The sequence below is a fragment of the Rutilus rutilus genome (assembly GCF_951802725.1).
Source record: "Rutilus rutilus genome assembly, chromosome: 2".
NCBI lineage: Eukaryota > Metazoa > Chordata > Actinopteri > Cypriniformes > Leuciscidae > Rutilus > Rutilus rutilus.
This window is the reverse complement of record NC_140210.1, coordinates 31,587,139-31,605,934: the sequence shown is the minus strand read 5'-3', so window position 1 is coordinate 31,605,934 and position 18,796 is coordinate 31,587,139. Positions and strand designations below refer to the sequence as shown.

Genomic DNA, 18,796 nt, shown 5'->3' with positions numbered 1-18,796 from the left:
ACAGGTTTGGAATGACATGGGAGTTAGTAAATGACAATTTCTGGGTGAAGTATCCCTTTGAATTGGGATTTAAGCAGAAACACTCAATACACATCCATGTGAAGTTTAATTATTTGTGACTGACAACTGTTAGATAAGGCAATGCAACAGCAGTACAAACCATTGCAGAATATGCATCTCTCTGAATGAATCAGAGAGACACATGACAGTTCATAAAAACAATTAAATGGGATTTCCCACAGGTCCACATCTGTATTGATTAAACGATCTGCCTGTGCTGTTATGCTATGTATCTGACATTTATAGCGCATGTGCAGCTAATGTTGTGTACTAACACACTACTGACACCCAATATTAACAAAGAAAAAGACGATTTCTTAAAGGAAAGATTCCCCCTAAAATGAAAATTCTGTCATTTATTGCTCACCCCCATGTCAATCCAAACCCATAAAATCTTTGTTCATTTTCAAAACACAAGTGAATATATTTGTAAAGAAACTTTTGTTGTCCCTCCATTGAAAGTCCACGTAACCAAACATTTTGACACTAAAACATTGTCAACATAATCCATATGAAGTCTTCTGAAGAGACACCATAGCTTTATATGATGAGCAGATTTAATTTAGACTTTTATTCATATAAACACTGATCGATGCGCATACACAGAGCACATCAAATATGGTAAACAAGCTCATACGCATGTGCTTGACACGAGGAAACAATTAGGTTTGTTTCTCATGTTTCATTAAAAAAACATTTTCAATTGTGAAAGAATTCAATGGTGAAAGAAAGTGACATGAGAGAAAGTACATTTTGACAGAGTTTTCATTTTTGGTCAAACTGTCCCTTTAATAGCAATAAGACAGCTTTGGCTGATATTTAAACATTGCATCATTCCCCGAGGTGAACTTAAAACGTCAATATTCAACATTTTCAGTACTTTTTAAACAATTGTCTTTGTCTAGCCATTAAAACAACCAAAAATAAAATTTATAGATTTTTGTTTCTAATTCTACTAATTTTTGACAAAATAAAGAAAAATGACATCTGCATTTATGTTCTGATGCAACTGCATGAAGCTGTTTAGAAGGCAAGTCCAAGAAAAGTTGCTAATCTCTGAAGCGAACTGAGCAAAGATATGAGTGTTTCAGTACTTTGTGCTTAAAAGCCGATGTACAGTCAAAACTGTAGTTGCTTTAACGCATGCATATATTCTGAAACAACGTGTTCCAAATCTTAACGGCATCCTGACAATTTCATATTACTGTCCATGATCAAGGTGCTGCTCCTCAAAAAAAAAAAAAAGTAAAAGTATTTTCATTAACATAAAATGATTTAGTGAAAGTAACACTAATGATAAAAAAGGTGTAAAAATGACTGGCTAACAAAATCCAGGAGAACGTCAATGAAATTGTGAAGTAGCATTATCAATGCATAGTGTTTCTTAGAGTGAACATTCATAAAGCTGTCTTAAAAGAACCGTTAACTGATTATTACATTTGAAAACTGGTATTGGGGAATTACTGTGCTTGACTTTAAGGTCAGTTTAATATGGTCATGTTTCCAGCAAAATAATTGCAAAACGGAGATAAAACCAGCGGACCAACGCTGCCCAAGTCCTTTACATACGTTCTTGCTACCAAAGCTTCACCGAGCCTCTCTGAACAAATATTAGCCACAGGTATCCAGTAGTTACCAGAGTTAACGGAGGCTAGATTGATTGCTGTGCTTTAAATATAAAAGCGTTGGTAGCTGATGCTAAGTAATCTCCGGATAGTCTGAACACTGTTGCTCTGTACAATCGCCAGATATCACAGTTGGCGGGATGTCATCCACATCTCCTTCCCATGGTACGCAGCCAAGGTTTGCAGGAGCAGAGATGGAGTGAGGGGTTACGGTGTGACCCATGCCCTGGTAACGGCCCTTGGGGGATGGAGGGGTGGAAGACGATTCAACTGAATCCTGAGCTCCAGCTGACAGCAGTCCCGTGTTCTCGTCCTGGCAAACCTCTTCACCAAAATATGTTTTCCTTGGTCGACCCATGACAGTTCTCCCTGAAGTAATAAAACAAAGCATATACATATGATGCATAACTGTTTTAACAGGGCCGGGTATTGACACAGGTTTCACAAAACGATTCGATTCTGATTCCGCTTTTGATTTCATTTGATTTGATATCTAGTTTGTGTATACATGTATCAGGAACAGTACGTGTCAATTTAAGGAAAATAATATGCTGTAAACTATTCAGGGAACCCTTTATAGTCCATAAGTCCAAAACTAATAAATTAAATTGCTATTTATTTTCAGATATATCAACACTCAAATAAATTCAAACTAACTAAGGAGATATGGACATTGAATAGCTTTCCTGAGGTAAATGATATTGTTACACGTTACATGTTATCGTTTACAAGTTGCTATATTGATGTCTTTCTGCAGCTGAAAAACTGACTGAGCGATTATATGAGACGTAATGCATTTCAGGAAGTTGTACTGTTTCTTTCAACATTCCTTCTGACGTTGAAGTATATTTAATTTACATTTATATATTTAGCAGACGCTTTTATCCACAGTGACTTACAGAAGAATAACAAAGCATCCATCAAAAAGCCAACAATTTTTGTAGAATATTTCATGCTATAACTGGTGGTAATGAGGAAATCATCAGTTCAAATGTCCTCCATGTTGCCTCTTGAACCAAGACAGCTACAGCAATCGGTCAAAACACTAAAATAACACTGTCAACAATGCCTATTCTGTGTTCAGAAACTTGGACCATACCAATTAAAGGTAACAATGTAGCATTATTCTTGGCTGTGCAATACAGAGCTCCAGGAAATTATATGTCGATGCATTTGCGTTCTCTTGCAAATGTTTTGAGTTCCCCTGAGATAGTTTGGAAGAAAGCTAATTTTTTTTTAGAAGGACAGACAGACAGACAGACAGACAGACAGACAGACAGACAGACAGACAGATACATAGATAGATAGATAGAAGCATCAAATGCAATCAAAGCATTTTGTAAAAATCTTTTCTTTTTTTTTTTTTACCAAAAAAGGCTTCAAGACCCTCTGACCATTCCACACTAATAAGAAAAGACTGTGTAGTGACTCACCGACATTGCGCACTTGTTCTGAGATGTCAGCCCGTATGTCTGAGATATCCCACATGGCCAGGAAGGAATCAAAGCAGGAACCTTCCTCTGCTTCCTGAATGTAGGGTTTGTAAGTGAAGCTGAAGTGATGGGCAATGGCTGCCAAAAACATTTCCAAACAGATGATGAAGTCCTATGAGAACAGAGAATCACAGACTCTTAATCTTGAAGGTTACTTCCACTCGTGCAACCAGAAGTTCCTTAATGGCACTGCAGCAGCAATGGTATATGATAAGCCAGTCAAAGACAATTTCTATAAATATTTTAAACCGGCGTCTCACTAGCTGATTTCCAGTGGTAAGTCCCATTTCCAGTCCCAAGTATTGTTACAAAAATAGTAGTTTAGTGCTCAGACCAAAGTACCACACCTGCAATCCAGTGGCTACAGCCTCCACGCTGTTCCACTCCCAGGTGTGAGAATCTGAGATCACACCAACCTTCACTAAAAGCGCAATGACCGCAGCTTGCCTAAGACAGATAAAACAACTGAATTAAATAAAACATTACATGGTGACATAACATCAATATCCATCCATCCTTCATAAATTATATTTTATAGTCATGAGACTATAACTTTATAGCTTCATGAGATTCACCAATACATGTTTATTATAATTCTGCCAGTAATGACATTAACTGCCATGACCCATGGCATGACTAGTTGTGCAGAGATGGTAGTTGCTATATAATGTATCCTAGAAAAGTCCTAGAAAACTACACTGAATAACAAACATGATTATAAAAGTCATCACTGCAAGTAGATCAGAATTGTTATGTGCGATGTGTAGAGAACAGTTTACCAGAATGACACAAAAACCACCAGCTTGACACAGAGGAATTTGCCCACAGGTTTTATGGGACTCAGCTCTTCTCTCAGAGCCTTGTAAAACAGCACAAGACAGTACATGGCAAACTGAAGAGAGAAAACAAGAGCGCCATTAGCACAATACCATTAGGTTTTCAGGTTACCGTTTAACTTGAACTATCAATAATTATTCACTGTTGTTGCTTCAAGTTCCTTAAGCTTTTAATATGCATGAGCTGCATGAACACAAATGAGAGGCTGTCTGTTTTGTTTCACTGTTGATTAAAAAAATCAATAAGATGTCTCTGTAAATAAGGCTTTAGTTACATTGTATCTTCCTTTTACTGCTGTTTGGCTCCTGGGTGTAACCGTAGACTCATTCCGTGACATAAGCTCACGTGACAGTCTTGCATAATATTCAGAAAAAACAAACAGGTACTTACGAGCTGAGAGAGATTGTTGACAATAACCAGATATGTCCAGGCATTTTTTGAACTGAAGTTGCCTTCATCATAGACACCACAAAGCTGACAAATCCTAATTTGGTAGGACAGAAATAACATTGAAATTACTGACTAACAGCTAAAGCTTTATTTTGAACTGCTACATGCTCAATTTAAGAGTACATTTGACAAATATAGTCTATAAGAGGGTGTAAGTTTAGTACCAGGAAACTAGATAGAGTTGTGTGTTTAAAAGTATCAGAGCACAGATAATGGAAATGTTGACCAAAAGGGTTTGTTGATCAACTGTCACTAACAGAAATAACACTACCGTTCCAATGTATGGGGTCAGAAAAGAAATGAATACTTTTATTCAGAAAGGATGCATTAAATTGCTCAAAAGTGACAGTAAAGACATTTATAAAATATTTATATTTTTAAACTTTCCATTTATCAAACATCATGGGGATAAAAATGTCTCTCAGTTTCTATATAAATATTAAGGAGCACAACCTTTTTCAACATTGATAATAATAAGAAATGGTACTTGGGCACTGAAATGAGCATATTATAATGATTTCTGACATGGCTGCTGAAAATTCAGCTTTGCCATTACATATAATCAATTCCTTTTTATCAAATAAATGCAGATTTAATGAGAATAACAGACTTCTTTATAAAAAAAAAAAAATTGGACTCCAAACTTGTGAACTATAGTCAAGTCAAGTCAAGTATATTTGTATAGCGCTTTTCACAACACAGATTGCACCAAAGCAGCTTCACAGTATTACATTAAAATAATACAACAAGGTTTGTTTCTAGTGGAATTTATTGATTGATAAAATTAAATATCCCCAAAATATCCCCAATTGAGCAAGCCAAAGGCAACAGTGCATATATTGCAACAGTGCAATAGTGCATATATTGTGTCTCTTTGTGGTGTAAAACCTAATAGAGTAATACTTACAAAGCAATGACTGTGGTGACAGGTCTCACAACTGTGTACTGCAGAACTCCCAGTTTGCATCTCAACAAAAGCACTCTGTTAAGAGAAAAAATTTGTTAGGTAAATGTTCTGTTCTTAATATAAAAATAGAAGAAAATTGTAAAAAGTATTGGTAAGGTATACAAAAATAAATGTGCATAAAACACTTCAAGTTAGGTTAACAGGCACATAACAGAGCTCCACTGTCCTCTGAAGCACTACACAAACATATTTTTTCAGTTTAAAAAACTCGCTGGTTTAAATCAACAAACTCTTCACACATTTCCACCACTGCCTAACGTAAATGTAAAAGTTGCTGCTGTCAGCGCCAATAGCTAAAGGCAGCCAACAACCACAAGAAAGTCTTCAATCTGCAAGCAATTTAGAAAAATCCCTTTCTGCTCTATCTAAACTTTCATTTCCCATCCTGCACTTTGAAGAAAACTCCAAAGGAGAAGATGGTAAACAGGTAATGGAGGCCCCTCAACATAAGAGCCTCGGCTAACATCTTGACTTTCTCCTTTAGTAATATTAACAACAGATATGCGTTAAATGCCACATCCCGCCTCAAGTTACCCCACTCTTTTATCATAACTGTGTTTATGCAAACACTCACTCTCCCATGGGCCACGGTGGGCAGCAACAAAGAGGAGGGAGATGTTTTTGTTGCTCCTGCACCTCCAGCATCAGCACCAGACTCGGATACTGGTTCCCCAGATAGTTGAGAAGGAAGATCATGAAGTTGTAGATAACATAGGCCTCATAGCACTCTCTACATGTGTCTACATAGATGGCAATGCTGGGATACTTCAACGCAATCCACTGTGAAAACAGAGGAAACCAATGACATTAGAATAAAGGGATTCCACATATGGAACACAGACAAATATCCTGCTGCTCAAAAAAAGATTAGATGCACATGAGTTTGGTCAAATTCGTTTCTGTTCCAACTCTTTAAGTAATCTAAGTCATGAGCATCTGCACCATCAGGCCTCACATTAACTCAATGTCAAACAGAAAAAAGGCCAGCATTCAAACGGCAATCTAGTCGGATTGCGAACATCAAAGAAGCCATTTGTGATTCAGATACCAACATTTTGGCATCAAGGTGATCACATGATACTCACACTGTCCAGGCTGTAAATAGGAACCATCCATAATATTCTAAAAAAGGAAAAAAATAATAAGTGAGAAAGAGAAAGAACAATCGCACAGAAGATAATGTCCTACACAATACTGCATAAATTAAACTAGTTGCAAAGTAATATTATGTATACATCAATACCTGATAATGGGTTTTTGTAGCTCAGGTTGGGTGTAGTGTACTAGATGCTGCAGTATCCCCCACAGTGAGATGGGTATAGTCATGAACACGAATAACCCAGCGATGAACCATGCCTTATTTTGAACAGTAGCCTACGTGATTACAAAGAAAAAATACATCCACTGTGAAAACCAGACATTGTCAAAATGATCAAAACTTAAAAAAAGTAATGTATATATATATAGTTTAGTACTATTTATATATACTTACATTATTTATATTTTTAACTAGATTTTATTATCAAAATTTCATTTATAATTTGAATTTAAATTTTGTTATTGCACTTTTGTCATTTTTATCAGCTTTTTTAAATATTTCTATTTCTAGTATTTCTGGCTTTAACTTATTTATTTTTTTTATCTCAGTTTTACCCCATTTCAGTGACAAGGCTTAAGTCTAGTCCCAGACTAAAATGCATGTTTGAGCTGTTTTAACTGAACATAACTTGCACTGACATATCTTAAAATATGTCAGTGCCATTGTTTTGTCTCATGATCAGTGTTTGGAATAACGCCGTTTAAAAGAACGGCGTTAGGTAACGACGTTATTTTTTCAGTAACGGGGTAATCTAACTAATTACTTTTCCCGTCGTTACAACGCCGTTAACATTACTGAACGTTAAATGCGGTGCGTTACTATGCATTGATTGAATAAACTGTGTAATCCGAACGCACCCCTGGCTCGCACAGCGATTGAGGAGGTGGGTTAATAACAAGGAAAGCGATTATGATTGGCTAAGGCAGGGTCATGTGTTTCATGGTAGTGAATCAGAGCCAGTGTTTTTACACACATGCCAGCACACGCGCCACACACACACACACACACACACACACACACACACACACACACACACCAGCTAAACAGAGATTCGATGAAGCAGCAGAGATGGCGAGTCAGGAGCAATCCGATGAAAAGTTGGCATTTTCAAGGTGGAGATATAAGCACTACTTCAAATTCATTGAGGTCAAAGGCAAGAACTAGGGGTGGAACGGTACATGTATTCGTATTGAACCGAGAGAGAGAGAGAGGCGCGGCGCGATCGAAAAGTTGCAAAGTGTTTACATTTGTGTGTGTGTGTGTGTGTGAGAGAGAGAGAGAGAGAAAGAGAGGCGCGGGCGCGATCGAAAAGTCGCAAAGTGTTTACATTTGTGTGCGTGTGTGTGTGTGTGTGAGGCGTTCAAACATCAAAAAGTGTTTAAGTTACTGCTAATTAAAATTTTAAGGAAAACAAATATATTAATCTTATATAATGTGCACAGTCAGTGCACTACAAATAAACTGGTCCAGTGCCTTTACTTTATTAATAAAATGTTTAATAAAAAGTTGAGAGGTTGATTTAATTTGCAGAGTTAGATGCACTTTATATGGTGTAACTGTTTACTTTTCTTACAAAGATAATGCTTGAAGTGCAGGATAAACCTCTTGCTGTCTGTCGACGTGCAATAAATATTGAAAGTTATGTACAAACACCTGTCTGTTCTACTCATTTCAACTGACTTAAAAACTGCTCAAAGAAAGCCAAATTCTTTGACATATAGCAACTTTTTTTTTTTTTTTTTTTACAGTAAATAGTTACTTTCCCTGGTAACGAGTTACTTTTATTATAGAGTAATTCAGTTACTAACTCAGTTACGTTTTGGAACAAGTAGTGAGTAACTATAACTAATTACTTTTTTAAAGTAACGTTCCCAACACTGCTCATGATGCACACCAGTAATGTTTTTGTTTTGTTTTGTTTTTCTAAGGCATGTTTATAAAAGCTACTTAAATGTCCAAATTGAACTAAGTCCTAATCCTGGCTTAATCTAAACCCTGTTTGTGAAACTAGGCCGTAGTTTTAATAATTTTAGCATTTCAACTCGCACTTATTTTAGTTCAGTTAGTTGGCAAGACAACATTTACTTATTTTTTTTAGCGTAGGTTTTCATGCAACATTCATATATTATTTCAGCTTAATTTATATGAACAGAAATAATTTGTAATAGTTTTATTTAAAAAATATCATCAGATGTGCAAACACCATTGAAGAGATGACGGCAAACCCTGTGATGACTTCAGATGACAGCAACTCTAAATCAACATGCATGCACCACTGCCAAATTGTCTATAGATTGTAATCATTATGATCACAACTTGACATAAGGACATTACTTTGATACAGTCACCTCTGATAACAGATTACTTTAAATTGTAATGTAGAAACATGTATTTTTCTATAACAAAACACTTTGGGACCAGATAAAATCAAACTTACAAGTTCTTTAGACCTCTTATACCATGATAAAGAGTCCACATGAATTATTTATTAGTGATTTCAATTGTAGGTCAAATTAGACTCAATGGTTATGTGAAGTTTCTTCACGACAGCATTACAGGCACGTTCTTGACTATCAGCTGCTAAATGTTTAATGTGTGTAGTTATAAAAAGACTTCTGACCCCTGATTTTTGAAGTTCCCATATACAGAGTGGAAGGACAACCAGAAGGAGCAGAATGTACAGCAGCACCACGAGAGGCCGAATCCACCTCCTCCAGTTCCCGCATGTGCACGGCATCTTTCCAACGGACACTAACCTCTTACATTACACTCCAAGGGAGTTTGACACAGAGACATGCAACGTTACAGATACAAACTGAGTTTACTGGCAGTTCTACTGCTGTGGTTTGGTTTTGAATGCATATGACTGGAATAGACACTACAGAGATCTAGACGAATCATGAGTTCAGCGAGTCAAATAATCAGCTGATTCCTCCCGATGCTTTCCGCCGATCCCACACACATTACAGTCACTGCTTAGTTTCAAGAGCCGTTCGCGATCGCGTCCGTTATAAAGTCAGCGCGCAATCATATTTAATTCTCTTTTGGCTGAAGTCATGTCATAAAAGTCATATATAAGTTTACAGACTTCAAATCATGTCATTAAAGACTTATATACGTTAACAGACTTAAAAAAAAATAAGAAGTGAACGTGAGCGACAAGTTCATAAACAAAGCTGGTCGGAGCTTCCTGTTGATGTTGTCGTCACTGCAGGTTGGTTCTTCGCTTGTTTAACGAGACATTTTTAATACTTAGCGCCACCACTCGGATGGGAGACCAGCCAAATCACGGCGTGCAAAAACAATATTCGCCGCTGCATAGTTAACAAACTAAATTAAGAAACGAGGCGACCGGTGAGTGTTGTAAAGCATTTTGTTTCGACGTCTGATTCAGTGTCGTTTTTCAAAAAGGGGCTTATATCTGTCTGCTAAAAAATCAAGTGGTTTAGAAATATAATTATCCATAATTTGTGTAAAAAAAAACAAAAAAAAAACACGTTGTCACAACTTCCCCCACTACCGAGGTGAGTTGTAGGCCTACTGCCGATTTCAAACACGTGCCCACAGTGCCCTCATTCATTAAACATTTTAATTAAAAATGATAAACTTTAATTTAAAACTACAAATACAATGGGAAACAGAAAAAAAATATAAACAAACTTTTGGCTAACAACTAAACAAAACAGACAATGAGGGCCCATTTTGTGGGCAAAGCTAAAGTACATTAGAAAGTAGCCTATGTGACAGACCTCATGATCAGACATTTCTAGTATATTTAATATATAGCTGAAAAGCATGTGATGCCATATTTAAAATGAAATAACTTGCCAGTTCAGTTGATACCATTTCTGTCATTCTGTGTGATTGTAAAACAATGTATTTACCAGACATGAAATAATACTCTTTCCTCAGAGTTGTTTAAACCTGTAATTCCTTTATAATTTTTTTCTCAGAGACTGATTATTTTGTGCAAATTGTATATTGTGTGCATTATGGAACTCCTCTGTTACCTTGTCTTTGGATTACTTTTCAGATTTTTGTTGTTGTTGTCCTTTTTCAAGACTGACAGCCTGCACTTCAATGTATTGCCAACATCCTGCTAATATCTCATTTGGTGTTAACTTACATGGAAGAAAGATGATAATATGAGACCATGATGGTGAGTAAATGATGACAAAATTGATGAACTGTCACTTTAAGTTTATTGAATTTTACATGCTATTGAGTTTTACTTAAAATTGTTCTTAGGAGAGAAAAGCAAAGATTAATAGAATAGTCTCACTGAAGGAAATGACCTCATAATCACACCAAGAACAAGTGAAAGTACAGTGTGAAACAAAGGTGAAATTGGTCAGACTTGGGTGTCTCACTAGATGGCAGTGTGTGGCAACACTTTCCGTGAAGGAGTATCCCAGTAATCCATTTGCATCTCTTGTATAAAGTGTTCCTGAACAAAAAACAAGCCAAGCCTCTAAGTCTGTTTTCTTTTTTTAGCAAGAAGATTGCGCCACATGTTTTAGTTTGTTTTCCTGAACAACAGAACAGTCGTCAAATTACTGTTTCTAATTAAGATTCCTGGGGTGAAAAAAGATTTATTTATTTTCCCCCCTGCAGCTAATCCAATTACGACAAATGCCGTATCAGCACGAAAGTACATTTTTTAACTGGTTGAAAAAAAAAAAGTTGCTGCTTTAAATTTTTAAGTAGCCTACAATCAACTTGGATGTTTAAGTCATTTCAACTTAAATTACATTAAACTCACTTTTAAAAATGAGCTGAATATTGTATAACTAAAAAATAAATAAAAATGCTTAACTTATTTTGGTGAGTTAAAGCAATGTAAAAACATATGTTGTCATAACTTATTGATCATATAATTTTTTACAGCACAGAGCTCCAGAGTTTGACTTTTTCTTATGGGACATAGCTAAAGAATTGTTGTATTTTATCAGGAAGCATATGCAAGTATGTGTTACTAATATACACAGCACTTTAAAACAGCAAAACATCTTAAAAGTTTTATAGGCCTAATTGTTTTGTTTATGCAATTTGTGAAGTTAAAGAGCTCTTCTCAGGCTATATCAAAACAAAATTAAAGCTGCAAGCAGCATTTATCGGCGTTAAAGCGGTTTAAGGCCTTTAAGCACATGCGTAAAAAGATATTATGTTTTATTTAGCAAGCATGTAAAGAAACCAAAAGTAATTTATAAAAGATCATATAGATTCAGTCAAGAATCATTTCGTACAGACGTAAATAATGTATGTTGGATTGATGTTTATAAGGAAGTTCATCATGATAATGCATTGTCAGCATTTGAAAGATTATTTTACCCTTTGGTGGACAAACATGCACCTAAAATGGAAGAATGTTAGGGCACCATGGATTGTTTATGAGTTGAAAAACATTATGTTTGAGAGAGATGTGGCAAAGGGTACAGCAAACAGAACTGGGAATAAGGAGGATTGGGACATCTATTGCAAATTAAGAAATCAAGTAACTAAAATTAAAAGGGAAAAGAAAAGAATGTTTTACTACACTGAATGTAAATATGATTGTAAAATAAATGTGGAGTACACTCAATGAAATAATGGATAAGAAATCAAGTCAAATTCCTTCTTTTATTGATACAGGCGACTCATTTTTAACTCTTTTTAAACTATATGAAATTGGAAATTATTTTAATGATTTTTTCATAAATAAAGTTGATAAATTAAGAGAAGACATGTTGTTTGGCAGAACCAGTTTGCCACATCTTTAATATCAGTATTTAAAAAGGGATTTTTCCTTTAGCTTGGAAAGATGCAAAGGTTATTCATCTACAGAAAAATGCAGCACTGGGTTTTAATGGTCATAATAGTCGACCAATAAGTATTGAAAATGATAGTTTGTGAGCAAATTAAATTATTCTTCAAGGAGAATAATTTGCTATCTAATATTCAGCATGCATATTGAGAGAGCACAGATTGATGACAATAACTTAGGAGCTGTATTGTTAGATTTTAGCTCAGCTTTTGATGTACTGGATCATAAATTATAGCTGGATAAACTAAAATGTTACTAATTTACTTCTCATAATGTGCATTGGTTTAAATGTTACTATCTATTGCGACAATGTGTATTTTATAATGGAAGTTATTCAGATGTGAAATAGCATGACTATTGCTATTAATACACTGTTTTATGTTATGGAATGTGGTGTGCCTCAAGGAAGTTGTTTAAGACCAATGATCTTCCTCTTGTTTTAAAGTGTGCATAGACCGTGTACGCAGATGATAAAACATTATATTTACCTGCAACATCAATTAAGCAGTTGTCTACTGCTTTGGATGAGGAAATACAATTGGTCACATAGTTGGTACGGAATAGTAAGTCGGTTCTAAACTTGATAAAAACCGAAAGCATTGTGTTTGCATCAAATTGCATCAAAAGTTGATTGCAACTTTGTTTGTTTTTTTGACAAAGAGGTTTGTCAGTTATTAAGAGCTGTGTAAACTTTTTACCACACCACTGGTCCTTGGTTCTTGCTTAGATTATTGCCCAGTGGTGTGGTCGAGTACATCAAGTAAAGACACAAAATTTTACTAATTGAACAATTACAATTAGTCCAGAACAGAGCGATATGACTCACTTTAAACTGTAATAGAAGGGCTAATATAATAAGAATGCACTGGTGAAGGATTGCCTTTCTGCTTTGTTTTATAAGAAATATTTCTGTGTCTAGAGTTCCTAATATCCTGTACTCTCAACTTTTGTATAGTACTAGTCATAATTTTAACACCAGGCAAAACACTTAAAACAACGGACTGTAATGTATAGAGCAGTGGTTCTCAAACCTGTCCTGGCGTACCCCCAACACTGCACGTTTTCTTTGTCTCCCTAATAAAACACACCTGATTCAACTCATCAGCTCATTCACCCATGTTATAATGAGCTGATGAATTGAATCAGGTGTGTTTGATTAGGGCGACAAAGAAAACGTGCAGTGTTGGGGGTACGCCAGGACAGGTTTGAGAACCACTGGTATAGAGGAATGAAATTATGGAATGATTTACCATTGATATTACAGAGTTTAAAAAAATATATATTTAAAGGAACATTTAATTGCCTGAAGGGCAAGTTTTGTCCACCTTGAGCCAAGGATTCCAACGATATAAGACACTTGAGCCTACGTCTAACGGTATAGGAGTTATGAGCCATTTAGAAATTTTGACCGCTGTAGCGCCCCCGTCAGGCCGATCGGGGCGTGCCTTGGTGACGTTGTAGGCGGTGTAAGTACTACCAGCCCTCAAAGTTTCAAGTCTCTACGACTTACGGTTCGGTCTGCCCGATCAGTTTTAAATGGAGAATGCTGCATCATGGGAAAATTAACAATAACAATAGGGTTTCAGCGCTACGCACTTGAACCCCTAATAAAAAGGGCCTAAAAAAGGCCTTTATATATATATATATATATATATATATATATAAAAAAAAAAAAAAAAACTATAGGATCTGAGCACTTGACGCTTGAGCTGCTGGTTACAAAATCTTTATCAAGCCTTTTAACTTTTAACATGTACCTCAGAGAGGAAAAAGGTCGCTTTTTGCATTTTCAGCTCATTTATCATGGAAATGTGGTGGTTTTTGGTGTGTTTTTTAAAAAAACCTTTTGAACTGTAATACCTCTACTAATGGCCCGACGTCCATAAAAGTTTCCATGCTTCTTTAGCATCACGTGACTCGTGCACGCCCAATTTTGTGAGGTTGTATGCAAATCAGGCAGGAAGAGGGCCACTTTTAGCCATTTCATGGGATTTGCCATAGAAATACATAATTTTTAACAGTTATAGCGCCACCAAATGGCCAGTTGCCATGTCTTTTTTCATGCGACCACAGAATGAGCTCTTACATAGGTGTGCTGAGTTTGGTGAAAATATCTCGTTCCGTTCACGAGTTATAGCCAATTTATTAAAAGTGGCTCCTCCCACTTCGAACGTTTTCCCCTTAGTGAACTGAAATTTCCACTTTTTTTTTGATAATTATTGACAATCAGACTCCAGAGAATCTTGCTGCACTGGTTTGGTTCCGGTCGGGCCAAAAACCAAGGAGTAGTTCGCAAAAGTAGTTTTTTGGAAAAAACCCAAATACCCCCAAATTTTCCCAAATACCCAAAAAACTGATGCATGCATTTTGTCCATCTTGAGCCAATGATTCCAATGATATAAGACACTTGAGCCTACGCCTAACGTTTTAGGAGTTATGAGCCATTTTGTACTTTTGACCGCTGTAGCGCCCCCGTCAGGCCGTTCGGGGCGCGTCTTTGGTGACGTTGTAGGCGGTGTGAGTACTACCAGCCCTCAAAGTTTCAAGTCTCTACGACTTACAGTTCGGTCTGCCCGATCAGTTTTAGATGGAGAACGCTGCATCATGGGAAAATTAACTAACAATAGGGTTTCAGCGCTACGTGCTTGAACCCCTAAAATCAAACCTGTGTATTTACTTGAGTGTGCAATGAGGAATAGCAATAATTTCCAGATGCTTTATTGAGTAGGACAGATTTTATCTCAGACAGTCTCCCCTTGTCAGATCCAGCAGTCCCGCAGAAGACATAAGAGCGCAGTTTCACTAGCCTGTTTCAATACCCACCAAATGTGGAAGATGACTTTAATGGTCTTTTACATGGAAAATCAGCTAGAGTTTAAACGTTTCCATGATGAAAGCAGAGGCAGGAGCTTGACCTGTAAAACTCAATACTCATTCTTTCCTCTCTCATGCCCTTGTGTTTATATAAGACACAGACTGCAATAAAAAGGTTTAAAAAGACCTACCGGTCATTTGCCATTCACAAAAAATAAGGTATATCTGAAAAAATTGTGTCAATGAAATATTTGAGGACAAAGGAAGATGTACAAGGCTGAAGTAGTCCTGAATACGTGGAGGCAGAACTTTTCCTTTATGTCGCTGCGCTGTCATCATACTGTCCCCCAGTTACAGAAATGGCTCATTGCGATGGGACAGATTGTTCATGAATATTGAATCGATCCTTTTGGCTTTTATAAATTAGAAATCGTTCTTGCCACACTCATGTGAGCGCCTTGTTGGATGACTTGGAGGGATAGCTCTGCAAAATGGCATGTGGGACTCTGCCATGTCGGGGCAGGGAAGACAAACAGGCGGTGTGTTTGAGAAAATTGGATACATATTTAAAGTTTAAACGCCGAGTGCCGTCCATAGTTAACATCTCATGTGACTCCCAGAATGAGAGTTCTTCTGTTTAGTTTGGATTTAATTTAGACGTCAGTACGTGTTGGGCTAAATGAGGACAGTTATTGGATCATGGTTTGTGGCTTTATGTCTTTGGACATGTGAATTACAATCTTCATGAATTGGTGTCATGCCAGATGGATACCTTCAAAATAGAAAACATTTTAAAATATGTGTTTGATTATTAATTCATCTCAAACATCTGGCCAAAAATGTATGATAGAAATTGTTTAGCGTAGAAATGATTCTATCTAGTCCTCAATATTGTAATATAAAAAATAAATAATAATCTGATAATTGTTCTTGGAGCTCAGTCATCTCATACATTCATTTTGTGGATGGTTTGAAATCCCTTGCATGAGAGATAAGGTTACCTCATGCTCATAAATAGAGGTGACTGCACTGCACGCTCTCACACATGTTTTATCCACACAGATATGATCCAAATGCCGTTGGTTTCTTACCTTTTTAAGTGTTATGGCAGTGGTGGTGTAATATCAGAAATGTGTTATTAATATAATCCATGGCAGAGCACTCTTATTAAAAACTTTAGGATGCAGTCAGCGCTTATCTATGTTTGCTGGTCGTTTGGCCTTGGAGAGCTACTTTTCCTCTGAAAATAACTATGTGCTTTGTTGAGAGACCTGAGCTGAAGGCAGGATAAAGAATTATATTATATGTATAGGGATACCATGGTCTGTCTGAATACTCGATTCTGATTGGCTGGAAGGTGTCCAATAAAACCATTTAATGCACAGGTAGTTCCAAATCAGTTGAATCACTGTTCTATATCAATGCACTGCTTTCATTGAAGCACACACACATACGTCACTCGCAACCAAGAGAGATTCAGAGATTGCGTTGCGCACCGAGAAACTTGATAATCCATGGCTATCTGTGCATGATTTGAATGCACTCTGTGGAGGCAACCAGTTAAAATCGTTTAATGCACAGCTAGCCGTGGATTATTCCTTATATTATAGGTGTCAAATTTTGGTATGAGCTTGAGGTATATGAGCTGCAGCCATGGATTTTCAGTAAATAATTACTTTAGTCAACTAATAGAATTAGCTCCTCACAAAAAGTTATCATATGATTTCAGAAGACTTAGAGCATAAAACATACAATTTATGAGAAAAGAGCAGCTCGTACATCCTGGGGGGAAAAAACAACTTTTTCAAATGTTTACATTTTTTAATTTCTTGAGGAAAATAATACAAATATTGAATTTAATACAGATGCAGAGCGATATTAGCGGCATCTGGGTAAGTTTCTAGAGTGATGTGAGTTGCACATGTCAGCTTTTCAATATATTTTATTTTATTTTAAAGGCTCCTTGTGTTACTTTGCCTTTGAGCTTCATTTGCTCCTTCCTTGGCAGGCTCAGAGGTTCCCACCAAATTCCTCGGACCTAAAACCTTTCCTTCTTCTCCCTGAAGGCAGTTTCATGAGAATAAGAAAAACATATCTCAAATCTCTGATGAGACGTAATTTTTGCATGAATATGCTTTCAATAGTAGACTCTCAAAACAGACTTGTCTTTCCTCTAATTCAATTTCTAATTCCATGTGTGATAAGAAAATGTCTTAAAACAAACAAAAAGACATTTTTATTGTAAATGATTAAGTCCATGCTTATTTTGGCTGGTGAACATGGCCCATTTATATTCAGCCTAGAACATTGTGTTGCAATGACTTTATATCAAGGATAAATTATTAGCTTTTTAATTAATACACATGTGTAACTGTTAGAGCATATAACTCTTTTTCAGAGAAATCATGATGTGTTTGAGACCAGACCAACAATTTGTCTACTGTGCTTATAAATAAGCATCATCTTCATTATATAATATAATATAACATTACAAAACCCCACACAAGCAAATAAAAAACACATTTATTTTTCCAAACCAATATCAGACTGATATAAACAGGAACTTACATTGCAGACAGATAATGGTTTCAGCTCCACAGTTTACATTAAGGCTTCTAGTATGCCCCGTTCACATCCTCTAGGTTGACACTGATGACCCAGAGGGGCCGTGTTGCCTTGTGGGTCAAAGTGCATCACAAATCACTCCCATACTGGAGCTTCTTCCCAGGCCAAAAACAGACAGCATGTCACAAGGGGCCTATCTTTTTAACACTGAAACCTCGGAGATAAGGAGATAAGACAACATTGCTTTAAGTGGTAGAATCAATAGTCTGGTCCAATACTCTCAAAAATAACTAGCAGCGAACCTAGAAGATTGGACTAATGCTATTATGAGAAGAAGCTTGACAAGTTTTAAACAGTCAGTCATGATATGTAAAATAATCTATAGTTAATTCTCTGTACTCCATAGTATATATAGAGTAATAAACAGATGTTCGGTTGTTATAGTACTATAATAAGTTTAATATATATATATATTTTTATATATATATAACTGTGCAACATTCCTCACTCAGGTGGTAAAGTTCAACCAGTGTGACAAGGGCAATCCGTGACATCAACTTACACTTCAAACATGACCTTTTTTCTTTCTTTTTTTTGTTCTTTTTTTTTTGTCATGCACAAAACACTTAGCATTTCAAATTAACAAGACCCATGTAGATCTCTGTCAGAACGTATACAATGTCATTCATATTAGTTTAAAATTATGTTAAAAAGAAAATGGATTTCTTTCAAAAGTTTGGGGTTGGTAAGATTTAATAATGTGTTTGAAAGAGGTCTCTTCTGCTCACAAAGGTTGCGATTATTTGATCAAAAACACAGTAAAACGGTAATATTGTAAAATATTAGTACAATTTGCAATAACTTTTTTACATTTTAATATTATTTTAAAATATAATTTATTTCTGTGATTGTAAAGCTACATTTTCGGCATCATTAATGCAGTCTTCAGCGTCACATGATCCTCCAGAAACATTTCTTGTTATTATTATCAATGTTGAAAACAGTTCTTTGAGATATTTTTGTCAGGATTGTTTGATGAATAAAAAGTTTAAAAAAATGATAATATTTTGTAATATTAATGTC

At 36.0% G+C, this 18,796-nt stretch overlaps 1 protein-coding gene across 1 annotated transcript; it reads right to left on the bottom strand.

Annotated features, from left to right (window-relative positions):
• Positions 1-89: 89 nt before the first annotated feature.
• Positions 90-9,741, bottom strand: tmem184c (transmembrane protein 184C). Its single transcript, XM_084401516.1, has 10 exons — positions 9,152-9,741; positions 6,676-6,806; positions 6,518-6,554; positions 6,007-6,212; positions 5,373-5,447; positions 4,406-4,499; positions 3,958-4,070; positions 3,526-3,625; positions 3,119-3,290; positions 90-2,054 (listed from the first exon to the last, which is right to left on the bottom strand). The coding sequence occupies exons 1-10, from the start codon at positions 9,266-9,268 to the stop codon at positions 1,759-1,761; spliced, it is 1,341 nt and encodes a 446-aa protein (XP_084257642.1). The 5' UTR covers positions 9,269-9,741; the 3' UTR covers positions 90-1,758.
• Positions 9,742-18,796: the final 9,055 nt, after the last annotated feature.

Bases quoted from the DNA above. Each gene is read 5' to 3' on its own strand.
- tmem184c (XM_084401516.1), bottom strand. From the start codon at position 9,268: ATGCCGTGCACATGCGGGAACTGGAGGAGGTGGATTCGGCCTCTCGTG. The intron at 6,213-6,517 runs GTGAGTATCATG...CTGTTTTCACAG, and splicing joins CTATTTACAGCCTGGACAGT to TGGATTGCGTTGAAGTATCC. The intron at 3,291-3,525 runs GTGTGGTACTTT...CTGTTCTCATAG, and splicing joins CTGTAGCCACTGGATTGCAG to GACTTCATCATCTGTTTGGA.